Source organism: Biomphalaria glabrata, chromosome 18 (genome assembly GCF_947242115.1).
Source record: "Biomphalaria glabrata chromosome 18, xgBioGlab47.1, whole genome shotgun sequence".
In the NCBI taxonomy this organism is placed as follows: Eukaryota; Metazoa; Mollusca; class Gastropoda; family Planorbidae; genus Biomphalaria; species Biomphalaria glabrata.
Window position 1 is genome coordinate 19,020,701 of NC_074728.1, and position 17,002 is coordinate 19,037,702.

Genomic DNA, 17,002 nt, shown 5'->3' on the forward strand with positions numbered 1-17,002 from the left:
GTAGTTGTGGTCTATACTAAACAGATTACTAAGCTCACTATAACATTCTGTTGCTTTCTCTTACTGGTTGTTTTTCTACAGTCTGTTTTTTTTTTTACATTTAATTTAATAATCAGCTTTTTTTTAACGCATTAAAATGATTACCACTTTGTGTGTGCTATGATATATGTAGAGAGGTAGTTTTTATAGGACCATTCGTAAGTGAACACAGGTTTTAATAGATTCATTGCTAACTATTATGTTTATGTAGGTTTATGTCTAATCTGATATTTTACCTTTTTAAAGAGTTAAACTCAATACCAACTTTTAACTAGCAAATAATTTAAAATTTAAGTACAATAAAAACAAAAATTGTATTGACTTTGAGAGCTTATAATGACTAGGTATACTTACAAAATGTTTGCAATATAATTTGTTAAATATTTTAGTCAGTTTAATGTGTTCAGCTGTATGATTGTAATGAATATAACTTCAAAGTATTTAGATGCTTCTAACAACACTAATGTTGCAGGAGCTATTGGCATCTCTGTAACATGCATGTTTTTGCTAATGAAATAAAATAGGTAAAAAAAACAGAAGTGGTTCAGTCTCTAAGAAGCCAGCCACCTCAGATTTAGGGACCACCACCACTACTACAGTGAAACCAGCAACTGAGCCGGCCCCACCCGCCGCTTCCACTTTTGTAGCAGAAACCTCTGTCAGTCTGCCTGTCGATAGCAGATCCATTCCAGCCCCAGCTGTGGTTGCTGCCCTAGTTGAGACGACTGTCCAGGAGCCCACTGCCTCCCTGATGGAGAATAACAATCTAAGTATGTGCTGTGAGTAGACACCTAATAACCTGCTACTCATATGAATACCCAAATACCAGTCTGATGACCTTAGTATTGTTGTGGCTTTTGGTAGTGAGATTTTTTGTTAGTGTAGGGAAGGGAGGAGGAGAGGTTTGATTAGTTTAGCTAATTATCTATTTGTAATTTTACTTGATCTAGGTTTTTACTCTAGGGAGGTTTTTAGTCTAGGGAGGTTTTTAGTCAAGGGAGGTGTTCTAAACAAAATACTAACTGAAATGCTGACTAATTATTTTGCATTTTTAATAATTCTCAAGTATAACCCTTTAATTTCAATAATAAAAGTAAAGTTTTTTTCTTGTATTTATTATTAATGTATGCTTCCTAAAAAAAAATGTATTCAGCTTATCTAATAGTGTAAGATTAAGCATGCCATTAACAGCTGAGGAAATGGTAATGATAGTCTTATAGTTTATATGGCATAAAGATGTGAGTGTATCCATTTTTGTGCTCACCCATTGACAAGGTTGTCAAGGTTGTTTCATGTCATTCAAAGTGACTAAATCTTTTCCTGCTGAAATTAGAAATAAAATGTTCTTAACCTCAGTCCATAGTTAAAGATCCCAGCATCTTCTTAAAGACAGATCCAAGGCTTCATGTTGATAAACTCTGTCCCTTAGATAGTATATGAATGAACATTTAAGTTGGCATGTAGAAGTTAATGAATAGTTTTATATTAAGCATGAAGTAATGATTTGCTTTGATCTAGTTTTTTGAGTTGTGTTTTTTTTTTGTTCCAGTGCTGCTGAAGGGTATAGCTCAGGCTGGCGAGTCACTGCTGCAACATTTTTCTCAAGCTAAGGATCCTTTTGAGAAGGTAAATACTTGAGTTTAAATTACTTACAGTACTTCACAAATGTTCTTTGTATGAATTGTAAAGGCAGTTGTCATGACCTGTATGTCTGTCCCCAGACATTCTAAATTGTGATTTAGTAGGTCTGGAAAACTACTTGTTCTTGACTTGTAAGGACAAAATACATAAATTATGTGCAGCCAAAAAGATTTGAAAGGGGGAATAGAGCCCATGAATCCTGTTCTATAACAGAGTTTGATAATCAGAGATAACGCAAGTTTAAAAGACTCCAATTTTTTTTAAAGACCAGGAATAAATAACTTGCTGCATAATGTGCTAGGAAACAATTCTTCTGTTTCAGCATATAGAATGCTTTAATGAATGAAACTCCAAAATTGACTCTTAGCCATTATTCTAGAAATATCAATTCTGTCATGTCGCAAATATTGTTGGCTGCCTAATAGGATATCCTATTGTGTAAAATCATTTTGCTTATTTTAGCTATGTTTTGTAGGATGCTATCATGAACATCCTGTAACCAGTCAGCTCTTAAGGCAGTCACATTTTGTAGACATAATTCTATAGGAAATAACACAACATCGTCTCCTTGAAGTAATTCAGTGTCACATAGTCAAATATTCTAATCATTAAATGTAAATTTGTATAAATTTTTTGTCTTTCAGTTGAGGCTGGGCAGTTCAATAGACTCTCCTGAAGTTGCTGCCCTGGTCTATTGCGAACTTTGCCCTGCGGTGGAGAGGGTGGTAGCCCATGGCATGAGGGACTTTGAGACTGGGGTCCATCTGTTTGGTAAAGTCAAGCTGACCCCATGGAGAGTGGCTGAGATGACTGCAGAATTAGGTATTGTTACTTTGGCAGTTGATGTTATAAACTGTGTGAAGGTTTTTATGATGCTTTGTTTTAGTTTTGGAAAATGCATCAACTATTTTGCTTTTGTCCAATGGGATGTCTTAGGAATATCCACCTGTAAATAATAGAATTTGGTATAGATATAATAATTTTTTTTAGATGCAATTTTTGTCCATTAAAATCAGATTCTTATAATTATATACCGGTAGTCTTAGTGAGACGAAGGTGTACAAAATGTTCAGATTGGATAAGATTTGTTTTCTGCTGTTATGAAATGTGCATTGTCTTACTCAGGTCCCTACACCAGACCACTGCATGATTTGGCCAAAGCATTGAAGCAGAAACAGAGTCTGGCATCCAACAGACACAAGTTTTATGCTTTTGTGGCTGGGTTGCTCAAGTAAGTCATTTGAGTTGGCATTCTCTCCTCACAGTTGTCAAGTACGTCCTTGCTGCTCAAATTACTCTATGTTCTCCGGATAAACTTGTGACTATAAAACAAATTTATTTTTCAAACCATGATCTTGTCGCCTACATTAAGTGACAATTACGTTGATGAATTTTTTCTCTATTTTTTTAAAAACATGTTATTTTACTTTGAAATCTAATTTTGTATTTCTTTAAGGCTTGTATTTTATTGATAATTTTATATATTTTTGTGTGTACAGAAAAGAAGTGAATATTTATGAGACTTACATGTCCTTGAATCAGACCATTTTTTTCTTTCTTCTTCTTCCTCGTTCTCATTTTTATGTTGGAGAGTTCAAAACATGAGATGAACTGTGCAGTGGTTTCCAAATCAGGGAGCTCTCCATATAGTTTTCTTTCTTTTGGGGGTTTTGGGGCCAGTGTCTTGTACAAGCCTCTTGAAAAAGAGAGCAGTTTTGGAGGGCATGGTCAGCATTCTCTGGTGACACTCCACATGGGCTGATTTCACTGGTTCCAATATTTGCTTCTGGTACATATGTTATCTCATTCTGTTGTGAATCATACCATTGAACTCAAAAGAACATAGCTACCAAAAATTATAGAAATATTTTTGACTACGTGTAATGAGTGCTTCTTAAACTATTGTGGAATGTGTAGAAAATTGTCCACAAGGTTTACATTAACTTAAACTTAAATTACAATATCCAATTATCACTTCATAGAGATCTCTTGTATTTTTGCACAATATATTTTAGTTTTCAGTTAGATAAAAGACTTAAAAATTGGTGCATTGACAACTTTTTAGAACTGAATGTCACAAAGTCTAAAGAACAATAGATTTTAGAAAGGAAAAACAATTGATACATGAACTTCAGATAAACAATATGCAGACACAAGTGAACTCGTACAGATGTTACTGGGTGTTATTGTTGACAAGCTTTTGTGAGAAGACCATATTGATAATCTGGAAAAGAAAATCACCCTCTGGCTATTTTTGTTATATAAAATTAACAGCTTCAAACTCTGAAAAAACATCCTGGTGAAATCTGTTCAGTGCTACAATTCAAAATCTACTAACATATGCAATAACTTGTTGGCAAGGCAACATGGCATCCAAACTTGTACCCCTTGGCCAGCCTTATAAGAAGAGCGTTGAAAACCTCACACACACTTTTACCATATTTGAATGGAAAAAAAAATCCTTCGTCCCTCATTCTTTCAGGCTGTATCAGAACTACTAGTTGACAAGGGATCATAAAAATATAAATATGTCTGTGTGTAGTCAGTCAACAAAAGTTGTGGGTTGTGTATGTTCTCCTTTTTGGAAGGATGTTATTTTTTTTTTTATTGAAAAAAAAGAGTCAGTATAATAACAACATATTTATAATAAGGATCTAACAACATATTTATAATAAGGATCTATAGTCTTATGTCTTCAATGTAGTCAAAGTCTAGTTATCAATATAGAAATTAAAATATACATTTGACAATTGAGAGAAATAGATCATTTAGCTAAAACCATAAACCTATTAAGTATATGTAATTTGTTATTGTTATATTCATAAGTAGTTTTTAAAAGTTTATTATATACTTAATTTAAAAAAAAAACCCTGTGTGATACTTTCTTTTCAGCCTGAGGTTGCTGGACTTCTGGTTAGGTTATGTCAGATGTAAAGAGAACTTGGTACTTAAAGTCTACCATGAGGATGCTTGTCTAAGAGCAAGTTTAAAGGTAATTTTTATTATATTCAAGTTTTCTTAGAACCTGGGCACATAGATATATTTGATTCTTTTCTATCCATTGGCTCTTTTGTTTTTGTATGCTTGGTGTTCACATAAAAGTCAAGAAGGAGGCTTCAGTAGTGGTGCATGTGTAAACAGAATGAATCTAGTCGATAGCCATTATCAGTCACACACATTACATCCAACTAGTAATGGTACACACATTTCAAGCATGGCTTCCCTTCTTCAAAACATTTATTAGCAGACGTCTTAAACACATACATCAGTACAAAACATCACATTACTTACAAAGTATATTGATATGTTTGGTAACATTCACCTTTTCAAAATGTTCATAAATGATTTTGACCTACTTGTCTTTTAAGGGTGTATTGGAACAGACTTACAATAGTTTGCTGGTAACACTGCAACCATTGGCTGTTCTTCCTTTCCAATTGGATTTTGGACCAATCACAACTCTTGTCATGAGTGAAAGTTGCATTATGGTCACATCAAATATCTCCACTTATGAGGTGAGTGAATTTGCTGACAAGAACTTTGCTTACATGGAATTTTGATTTGATATAGGTTTAATTAAGGCATTAAAAAATTTCTTTAGACATTTTTTTCTTGTAAACTGTTATATATCTTGCAATGAGATCTGTGTGTTGATGTACACAGAGTCTTGTGAAATGTTTTAAAAACAGATTCTACATCTTGATATCTTACAAAAGTAGTTAATCCATGTACTGCAACACTAGAGTATTATAAATCTAATCATTTTCAGTTATTTGAAAAAAACAACTTACATTCTCTAATCAAAATCCAGAAAGGGTTTGTAAGGGAACTCGGGGTGAGTTCCTTACTACATACATATGGCTCGATAATCTAGAGTATGATTCTCACATGCAGACCTTAACAGTTGTAACTATTAAAGTATCACTCAACGAAGGAGTATAAAATTAGTATTTATTTACAGTCAACAGCAAGTACACATATAATAATTGAATGCATAGTCATTAATAACTGAGATACTAAAACGTGCCCAACTGACATACTACATGGCACTTAGATTAGATTCATTGAACAAAAGGCTATCAATGCCATACATAATATTACTCACAAATAGTCAGTTCTCATACATAACAATGAATAGAAAAGTTATAACATCTCCTTACGCTAGGCATAAAACTGGTAAACAAAACACAAGCACCCTACTCAGACCAGGTCAGCTCTCCATCTGCTAGACTGACCGCTAGAAAACCTAATTATCCCCCCTTGAAAATCCCGTGATAAAACAATTCACACACCAACCAATAAAATAAACAAACACACACACAATCTCACATCTTACACACCCCCGCTCTTGACAGGGTTGTTCACACTTTTGCCATCTAATCTTAATGCCAGTTTTTTTTATAAAAAAAAATAGTATTGTATCAGATCATTTAATCTTTCATATAGTCCATAACAATCAGCCTTAAAAATTAGGTGCAATACCCATCAAATCCCCCCTCCCCATTAGGTTTTGAAAAACATATATGCCCCCCTTCTAGAACATAGAAAATTGTATGTTAAAATATCCATTTTTGATTAAATTAAAAAAATAATTTTATTTTTTTTGTTCTACACAAGATTCCAGTTAAGAAAACCAAGTCATTGTGGTATGCCACACAATTGTACTCATATAGGAGAGATTAAACTATTAAATACAGTGGAAGAATATGCATGAACACAGTCTAAATGTCTGTCATTTTTCCTCTTCCAAAAATCTAACAATAGTTCCTATGTGTTCTCTCCCTTAATGCGATCTTTTACAATACAGTGTTTGATAACTATTATTTTGTTTTGAAATAATTTTTTTTTTTCTTGTATTTTTGCTAGAATCCTGGTGATAAAGTTTCAGAATGTGCTAATAGCTCACAAGCTGTTGCTCAACAGCAGCAGTTGAAACAAGTTGTGACCACATCCTCTTCAACTGCAGCTACAACCAGCTTGAAACCAACCACTGCTTCTTCCACCAACTCTGGCTCTGCGTGGCGCTGGTTCAAGAGCCCAACAATCTCCAATGCGTTGGCTAGTGTGGCTGCCAAAATTGGCTCCTCTTCAGCAGCACCTATAGCCGCTGCCCAGTCCACAAAGCCGAATGTTGAGAAGGAAGATGTTGCCAAGCCAAAACAGGAACAAACCAAGATAGTGGAGGAGGTAGTTAACATTAAAGCCAGTCCCAACCAGGATAGGAATGATGTAGATGAAGTCGATAGGACTATGCCTGTAAACATTAACATCCCAGATGACTCCTCATTACCTGCGGTGGTCAGGGACCACAGTAGCCCAGTGGAGTTGTACATTCGCAACAAACCAACTGAAATAGTTGTTGAAGACTGTGAACCATTAACTAAAGAAACAACTACCTACTCTAAAAACATAAAGCCAGTTGTCTCAGATCTCGCCCTTATAGACAATGGTTCTTACAATGTGAATATCTGCATCAAGGGCAACAATGTCACCACTGCTGCAGTTAGCAACGAGTCCAAGGTCAGTGATGGATCCAGCTTCTCAGAGATGGTGATCATGAATGAGAACTACACCAACTCCATCAAATCTGAGGACATTGACTGGGAAGATGTCAGGAAGTATGAGGAGCATGTGAGAAGGCTAGAGGAACCGATCAAGATCTGTGAGAACAGTGCTGTTTACTCTCTCCCTAACATAGAACTCATCAGACAGCCTCAGCCTGTCATCAGCCACCTGCCAGAAAAGACTTATGTGGAGGTTATTGATGACTTTGCTGAGAAGTGTAGTGAAGACAAAAGTCAGTTGGATGAAAAGCTTCAAAAGCTTGACCAGGCCCTGCAGAAAACAAAAGAGCAACATACTGCACAAGAGACTGACGCAGAAGTGCAGCTGAAAGACAAGCTTGACCTGGTCAGAGAGGCCATTACCACCCTAACAGAGGTGGATGTTACTGCTGGCACAGAAGAAGCTTCTCCTCCCACAGATTCTGGCAATAATGTTGGTTTAAATTTACCTCTTGAGAAATCACAGCCTCAGCCTATTCCCCAGCCATTGAAGAAATCCCCTAGGTCTGGGTTTAGTCTTTTGTCTTTCTTTGACAGAATTCTGCTACCTACAGACAAAGCCAAAAATGTGACGGACAAAACTGCAGAGAGTAAGCCAGAGGACGTAACTGGTACCAGCGATGGAACAGCAACACTTTCTCATGACTCTCCTTCCTTAACCCAAGGGTCAGACTCTGTGGCCAGTACCCAGCCAACAACGCCGCTCACGCCCACTAAGCCTACCACACCTGTCATGCCCACCACACCTGTCATGCCCACCACACCTGTCATGCCCACCACACCTGTCATGCCCGCCAAGCCAACGCAGCTTTCCATCGACCCCACTGTGGTGAAATCAAACGAAAGCACTCCAAGCCGAATTCGCTCTATTTTCTTCAAGTCCAAGGCCCCTAACCCTTACAAGGAAAAGATAATTCAAGAGGAAAAAGAACTGAGCTGCAAAATCATTACAACTGCAGGGGCAGTAAGAAACAAGAGTGCTGAGAATTTCCCCAAAGCCAGACCTTTGTCCGCATTTATGGAAAGAGACTGTGATTTGATGGAGGAGAGTGACTTCGCTGACCACAAGCCCCACATTCGGCCATTTTCAATGTATGATGTCCCCCATGGTTCATCATTACCTCTTGGGGAAATGTTCTACCAAAGAAAGGATGCTTCAGAAGTATCAGTCCAGGCTGGGATAGCTTCAAGTTGTCCTTCACCCTCCATTATGCCTAAAACCCAGGCACCATGCTCAGCACTGCAAGTGGAAGCACTGCCAGAGGATGTGATGTCAGAGGCTTCATTGAGTGACTCAGACAGCAGTGCTAGTGAGGCTCAAAAAGCTAAGATTGATGTTGCCCAGACCTGCCAGTGGGATGGAAAGACAGACAACACTTTCCCTATTCCAAACAGCAGGTAAATCAAATAGTTCATATCCACTTGTTCACATAGTTGCTGTACAGTGTTAGAAAAGAAAATTGATTTGCCCTTAAAGTGAACATGCTCTAAAGATCCTGTTCAGTCTGATTAGCACCACACCATACATGTAAAACAAAGTTCATCTAGAATATTACTTTAAATCATTGTGTTAGCTGTGTTTTCAACACTTGATCACCATAGATCAATTTAACTTGAACAAAAAAATAATTGGATTCAAAAACAAAAGCTGTTTAGTTACAATATATGCTATGTAGATCTAAATACCATGCATGGTCTTAGAGTCCAATAATCTATCTTCAGATATGTTATTGCAGTCACAACATGTGTAGAGGAAGAAGATTCTGATAAATTGGCTTTCAAAGAAGGTGACCAGCTTCAGGTAAGTGTTTGGATTAACCTCTTACTAGTATTTGTTTCACAATCATAGTTGGGTTAAAATCAGTAGGATTTATGTATTAGAATGAAATAGTCTACCTTGTTATGTAAGTTGTTTTACTATTGTTTTACTGTTGACTTCATCTTTAGTCCTAAGTTCTAAGCCTAATAAAGCTAACTATTTTAAGGTTATGACCCAACTAATCTACAAGCAAACTTTTTTCCTTCTGTCCCTCCTAATTGTTGTTTATGTATTTTTAATGCAATTATTTGATTTGAAAAACAAATCTACTTTGGTAGATACCATTTTATAATAATAAAGTCTAATATGCTAAATATTAGTGAAACTAATTGATTCCTTTTAGTGTACCGGAAACTCAACCATTTTAGTGAAACTTGTCAGATTCAGCAATTTTTAGTTAAAGTTGAATTGTTTTAGTTTTAAAAACTTCTTTTCTGAAGTGTATTTAGAAATAAAATGCTTATATTTCAAATATAGGCTAATTGTTTCTATGGGATAATGATTCATTCAGTGAACACCAAGTTTGGCAATAAGATATAATAAATAATTATTATAGATAGTTTTTATATAGCGCTACTTTCATGCTTATAGCATGCTTAGAGCGCTATGGTCCAATCTCATTTGTGGGTGGAGGGGGTATCTGGGATTAGGTTTTCCATGCTGCCTTTAGGCGCTCAGTAAACACAACTCTGCTCGAGTCTGGTTTCAAACCTCGAGCCACCTTCATAGGTAGCCAAGCCAAGTTCAAGTGTACTTGGCCTCTTGACCATGCTTCCCCCCAAAAGCAAATTGAAGGAAAAAAAAAGGAATAATAATAAGAGATGTTGGTAGTGTGAATAATTGAATGTAAAAAGTGGCACAACTAAAGTGGTTGTTCAATTACTTGCAACTTGTTGGTTTTCCAAGCTTCAGACCCCAAGTTTTTCTCCAGCTGGTCCACAAAAGTGATGAGACCATGAGCACACTGAGCAGTCTGTAAGCATGAAAGTTTGGTGCTTAACCAAAACACAAAATTAATGAAAATATTTCCAATTTCACTAATTATTATTGTTAGTTAGATCTATTAAAAATTAATTACATAATTGATTCCAACTAATTGATGCATTTTCACTCCCTGTAAGCTTTGTCTTTTAAAGTATTTTTTACTATTTGACTTGTTTGTTGTTTTTACTTTACCATTTTATGACCCATTACCACAACTTAATGATTGCTGGAGATTTCATTTTAATTTAGATATTTTTTTTTTATTTCCTCAGGTGCTGGAGCAACTTGACTCGCAATATTTATACTGTAGCAGCGGCAAATGTGAAGGACTTGTAGATCTAGCAGATGTTAGACCACTTGCCAGCCAATAACTTGAAAAGCCAATCATCTCTGTGTGATTCTAGACTTTATGTGTACAATGAGTTTTCATTACTTTCAGTCTTTGGTATTTCTGACTTCCAACTCTGATGGATTAACAAGTCTGACTAGGAGAAGACTTTGTGCTGTTCTACTTTCTAGATGGATAGGCTGTATGGATTACTGTGTTGACAAATCTTGGATGTATATCATGTAATGTGATCATCATGGTCATAACACAAATAAAAGCTTGTTTTTTTTAAGGCAAAGTATGATTTTTAAAAATCAGTACAGCATCTCTTGTGTAAGGATTTATTTCAGGTTTAGTGAAATAATTCAAAAACATATACAGATTGATATATAAAGGTTTACATTTAAGTTGCAAATTTATATACACCTCTTAGGATTTAGTCTAAAGTGTGACTTCTTTATTGTCATCTGGTTATTGAAAGAGTCAAATAACTAGCCCCTTCTAGAATTTGGAAGGTTTCTTTGGTTTCAATTTTTGGAATATTTTCTCATTTTGCCAGATGCAAAAAATTATATTTGATCATATCAGGATAGCTTCTAATTAATGTCATCTATAGTGTTATGACCGTGATGATATTTTGTGATCTCTGAGAATCTAGTTGGCGCGAGATAAATTTTTCTTGTCGTTGTTGCTATTGTCCCTATGAAGATTGTGTATAGAACTAGAGACATAGCTAGTACACATGACATACTAAATGATATGCTGGAAAATATTTCGTAATTCTGTTATGATAAATTGTCAATAAAGTTTTTTTGTTTTGTTAGAAGCTTCAATGCCATTTGCTCATCTATTTGTTACAGGACAGTGGATGGCATTCTAGTCAACAGAAAGCTAGTCAGTGTTTTCCTGTCATTGGTTTGAAACCTTGTACTTGATGACTGTAGAAAACTCTTTGACCTTTCTTGTTGTAATGGTATAATTGAACGGGACCAACTAAAAAGTCCTAATAAGTCATTTTGTTTGTGGCTGTTTATAGTACTCGAAAGAGGACGCTAATAATGGGCACATGTCTGTGGACTGATATGTGCTACATGTTAAATGTAGAATTCTATTAGTTTTCATGGAACAAATCATTGAGTTGAAAATTAAAAAAAAAAAAAAAAAGCTGTCACATGGTTTTAATTGGCAGTAGTCCAGAAGACACTAAAGTAAAGACATTAATGTATCGAAATTGACTAAAATTGTTCCTAATTTTTCTTTCTATTATAGCCAAAACAGTTAAATTCCATTCAGAGACTGTTTATGAGTTTGTTTGATGTATAAACTTTATTCTTTTGTAATTTCTTTGGTTGTGTACCTAATACTTAACAAGTTTCATGTGACAGTTCCTTGTCGTGTATATACAGTCAAGTTCTTTGCTACCTGTTTGTCCTACTGTTTAAACATTTTGATGCTTCAATCTCATGCATTTCTCCACAGAGGACTTCTTGTCTCTATTAGACTGGACCACACCCGTGCTGTGCTAGTCGTCACTTTGCATAAGATTGTGGCCCATGGACTGTCAGTTTTACAACATATTTTACATGAATATTTGATGTTGATCACTCCTATGTTTAAATAGATTTTTTTTTTTTACTTGATTATTATTATGTTTTGTTTTTAATATTTTGGCTACCTATTATTTTGACTCAATTTGATGTTTTCCAATATTTACTTAGGAAACAAGTGCAATGCTTATTTATTTCACATTTATTTAATTTTTATTTTACAAACAATTTATACCTGTGAAGGGAGGGGCTGCATACTTTTTTTTTAATTTTTTTTTTTTTGTGTGTGTGTCAATTTGTAATAATGTATTTATAAAATATTTGTGCTTATTTATTTTAAAATCAAAATCATTGCTCTATTAGAGCAAGATTGCTTGCTGTGATTGGCTATTAGTTTCCCCTGACTAGCAATGTGATATAACTAACACAGCAAAAAAAATAAATAATTATATTTTCGAAAGGATTATGTCATTTTATATCCTTGTGAAGAAAACAGAAATTGATCTTGACAACCATACAGTGCTAAGATATTGGATAAAAAGTAAAAACTGGAAAATGCTTGTAATAAGTAACTTGGGTAACCTATCTGGAATGGTAGAACTCCTGGATGCTAAGGGAGAGCTCTTGGATGCTAAGGGCCTGATAATGATTGAAACTTCGATCCTTGTTTCCAGACTTGTGAAGTGGGTATCCATTATAGGAATTAAGGAGTGGATCACAATGCACACCTGACAACATTCTTTTTCATAATCTTAGCTCTCAGGTGAACTCTGTTAGTCTTAGGATAGGAAGTAATAATCAGTGATCTTTATACAGATCATGACCTATTACTGACTGATGCACTTGAAACAGAGAATCTTCAGTCTTGAATTAGGTAGGCTTGTTTATGTCATAACAATGTCACTTGAAATATTTTGATGGGGATCAAGGCCAGTTATTGCATTTCACATTTTTAAGTTGGATTTTTTGGCTTTTATGTTTTGGCTTATTTCTTTGATATGATCATATTGTATCTTTTTTTTTTGGTGTATGTAATACATTTGAAAATATTGCAGTGTGAATATACCGTTATAATGACTTCATGTTTCAAAACTAACATATTGTCTTGTGATTTTCACATTCATATCTCTATGGTTTATGATTTTGAGAATGTCCTTAAAGATTTGTCACGGATCAAGAAATCCTCTTGGCCTCATTGAGACTACATCTTTCCCCCACATTGAATGTAGTTCATGTCAACCTAATGGCTGTGTGCTTTTCATACTTTGTGTGTGTGCATGTGTTTCTTAGTTCAATTCTTTTTATGCTAAATATTTTATTTATACAAACATGTGCATTTTTTTTTGTAAGATAGTGGCTTATACTTGACCTAAGATAGATCTACATATTCACACCTGATGTAGACCCCAACCTCTGGCACTAGTTCGGTCTTAAAACAAGAGGAACTCTTTAAAACTTTTTTTTTTTCAGTATGATCACTAATCTTAAAAGTTTGCAGTTCACACCTGCTGTAGCATAATGTCAAATTTAAAAACCTAGAATGTTGACTGAATTTAACCCAAATAATCCCCAGATTGATATAACTTGTTTTGCTGGTGTTATAATCTGAGATATTGTGTTTTATGCAATTTTTTTTTTTTTGTTTGAGTTCTCCAATGTTTCTTGTATTTGTAAACATCAGTATTATTCTCTACATTTCTTTCTATTTCAAGTCCTCTACTTTGATTGACATTTGCCCTTGGTGTAGTTTTAGTTTTCGTCTCACCTTTTGACCCACTTAGGTTAGCATCACCGAGCCACGTCATCCATTTTCCCCGCTCTTGCGACATTTTCCTAGTTTCTTCCATGCAAGTATCATCATTGCATTTCGAACACAAAAACTTCATGAACAGTTTCGCTATTCAGCTTTTTTTTTCTTTTCTTGGTCATGTGACTCATCAGTGCATGTATGTTGCATTGAGATAACTACTGCAAATGACACTGTCATCTTGGAAGAAATAGGAGATAGTTATTGCATCAGAGAATGAAAGATTATGAACTGGTTGTGGAAGGGAGGGAAGAGGTTGTGGCTTATAGCCTCCCCTTGTTTTGTATTTGTGATTTTTTTTTTTGTTAACTTGGCTTGGGCCTCATAATCTTGTACAAATTTAATTCTTTTTTTTTTTACTTTACTACACTGACTTTTACTTTGACAACTTTTGAATTGGGTTGTTATTGTTATTGTAATTTTTAAAGAAAATTGAATAGATCCTTATTACTACTACCTTTTTTTTTTTTTGTTTTTATTACAATGGAAAGATTTTTCTCTTCAAAACATTTTAATGTTTTTTTTTCTGCCATGCTATGAGCCAGGAGAAGTTTTTGCCCCAGAAAGATATTTGGTGTTTGTTTGGCATCACTTAAAGTTGCACCGTGCCCATCATCTAGTCATGCACACACACACACACACACTCTCATAAACTTAACTTTGGTATGTCCTAAAAACACCCTGTGTTTTGACTATTTTGGGTCAGCTCTTTCTAACATCTATGTTCTACCCCTTCCGTCAAAACTTTAAAAAAAGCATTTTAACATTTTGTGTTTTCCTGATGGTTTTGTTTAGTCAATCTTTGCGGTGTTTGTTGATAGCTACTGACACATTGACATGTATGAACAAATAAGCAATTCTATCAGTAATAATAGCTGCTTTGGATTGATATGATGAACTTTGATGCTTTGAACATGTTTTTTTGGTAGATGAAGTTTTTTTTTTGTTGTGTTTTTTTCAATTGTAACGTAAAACTTTGGGAATTTAATTTCATATGTAACCATTTTATTTAAAAGAAAAACAAATGTGAAAATAATTTTTTTTTTAAAACCCTTTCCAGAATGTGTCTGACTAAAACAAAAACATTTGGCTGCTCTGTTTCCTTGTTTGTATTTCCCTCATAGGCTAGGTATTCACATTAGTCTTTAGTTTTTATTTATTCAACAAGAGAGATAGTAAATTTCTTCTTACCTGTTTGCTGGACATAATTCAAACTACCTGTAGAGATGTGTATTTCATGAGTAGAGTCCTAGTACCATTGGATTCTGTACCATAATTGTGTGTGTGGATACCTTTGTATACATATTTTTTTTTAAGTATTACTTATTTACTAGTAGTGATTTTCTTTTAAAGATCTTTTATTCATTAAAAGAAAAATGTTAAAATTTTAAAATTTGTATATAAATTGATGAAATATTTGTCTGTGTGTTTCTAGATCTTAATTGTGCATGTTTTTTTTTCCCTTATTGGAATCTCTCTCTTTCCCTTCACACAGAAACATGTATCCACAGCTGAACATGACATGGATATGCTGTTATGAACAGCATATAGAACACATAAAGTAAAACAGCAGACACTTTGTGTGTACATTGAAGTTTGTTTTTATGTCTTGCTGTTGGACAGTTCGCCAAAGGCTGTGCCGCCCTCTCATGATTTGTCTAACTTGATTAATTCAGAAAGTGTATAATATTATTCTTATGATTAACTAAGTGTTGTGGCACCAGATCAGCCAAAACTAAATGGCACACCTGAACTGAGTGGTTGACATCTTTGTTCTTCTTACTCTACAAAAGTCTTCTCTGATTTCACTTGGACTTGTGCCAGATTTAGTGGGAAAAACAAACATTGAACTGTGTCATTTAACGAACAGTTTGAGGCGCAATATTATCATAGACGTTAGGGTTGTTATTTTTGTTAAAATTGGGCTATTATTGTGTAATGTAGGTTCCAGGACAAATGAAACACTAAATGGTATATGTTCAATGTATGGGTTTATTTTAAAAGTGTTTTGCTGACACAAGGGAACAAAGTTCAGAATCTCACTGGCAAGTGGCGGATGAATACAATGTCAATGATCTTGTAGCCTCGATTCAAAGGTATATTCCGCATATCTCTAGAAATAAACTGATTGAATTCACATGTTAAAGGAAAAGTTTCAGTTAAAAACCAGCAGTCTCAGTTGAATGTAAATGATGCCCAAAACAGAAAGATGCTAGTCTGGAAGCATAACGACTTCCTCAGTTAACCAAAACAATGTTAACATAACATTTTTGTGTTCTTTTTAATTCTATTATTATCTTCTTAATTCTATAGCAACAGATCAAAATGTTGATGGTTAACTCATTGGATATTTACTTTTTTTTTCTTTCAGATTTTTATGTTCTAATTACTTTTTTTTCCCTAGAGTTTTATTTGACAGCTCTATGTGTCCACTCAGATGAAATAAAACTCCATTTGGCTGTTTAAAGGCTTTTTTAAAATTATTCTTTGTATGAACTTTTAGGTCGGTGATTTGACTTTGTGAGTTTGAGATAGAAGATGTATGAATCAAAATGTATGAATCACTCCTGGCATTAAGTTAAGATGAGCTTGAAGATAAATTTAAGATTTATGAATCACTTTGACACTAAGTTATGTTGAGCTCAAAGATTTATGAATCACTTTGACACTAAGTTATGTTGAGCTCAAAGATTTATGAATCACTTTGACACTAAGTTATGTTGAGCTCAAAGATTTATGAATCAGTTTTACAATAAGTTAAAAGGAGTTTGAAGATGTATGAATCACTCTGACACCAAGTTATTTGAACTAGAAGATTTTTGAATCACTCATTACTCGGTCACCGGTGTAGAAGTTTGGCTTGAAGTCCAGCCCCCATGTAAACAAAGTCCAGCCCCCATGTAAACAAAGTCCAGCCCCCATGTAAACAAAGTCCAGCCCCCATGTAAACAAACCCAGTTCCCTTGTAATGTGCGATCTCTCTCTCTCTCTCTCTCTCTCTCTCTCTCTCTCTCTCTCTCTATTGTTATAACTCTGCCGTGCGCACCGCCATCTAAGCTAGTGCAGAAGGTGGGCACTGTTATAGACTAGACTGGAAAGGATGTCAACATTAGGAAGGAGAACGATTTCCGCCCAAGTCCGGAGAGCCAATATGGAGAGACTGTGCTAAGAGAAGATGTTGCTTTTGTGTACCTGTGATGTCCTGTACATAAATATCTATGTCTCGTTGAGTTGCCTCACTTAGGTTATTACAATCTATTTATAACCCGGCTA

At 34.8% G+C, this 17,002-nt stretch overlaps 1 protein-coding gene across 10 annotated transcripts in view; it reads left to right on the forward strand.

Moving 5' to 3' along the window:
* LOC106050507 (uncharacterized) overlaps positions 1-16,196 on the forward strand; it is a 37,793-nt gene extending 21,597 nt beyond the window's left edge. For 7 of the 10 annotated variants that reach the window (XM_056016924.1, XM_056016922.1, XM_056016921.1 and 4 more), the window contains exons 19-27: positions 564-818; positions 1,589-1,665; positions 2,325-2,502; positions 2,806-2,911; positions 4,573-4,672; positions 5,049-5,195; positions 6,547-8,642; positions 8,967-9,045; positions 10,320-16,196. In XM_056016924.1, the coding sequence (XP_055872899.1) occupies positions 564-818; positions 1,589-1,665; positions 2,325-2,502; positions 2,806-2,911; positions 4,573-4,672; positions 5,049-5,195; positions 6,547-8,642; positions 8,967-9,045; positions 10,320-10,418 (3,137 nt within the window). In that variant the 3' untranslated portion in view covers positions 10,419-16,196. The remainder of the gene's footprint in view (positions 1-563; positions 819-1,588; positions 1,666-2,324; positions 2,503-2,805; positions 2,912-4,572; positions 4,673-5,048; positions 5,196-6,546; positions 8,643-8,966; positions 9,046-10,319) is intronic. The other 3 variants (XM_056016928.1, XM_056016927.1, XM_056016929.1) reach the window with 3 other exon arrangements.
* Positions 16,197-17,002: the final 806 nt, after the last annotated feature.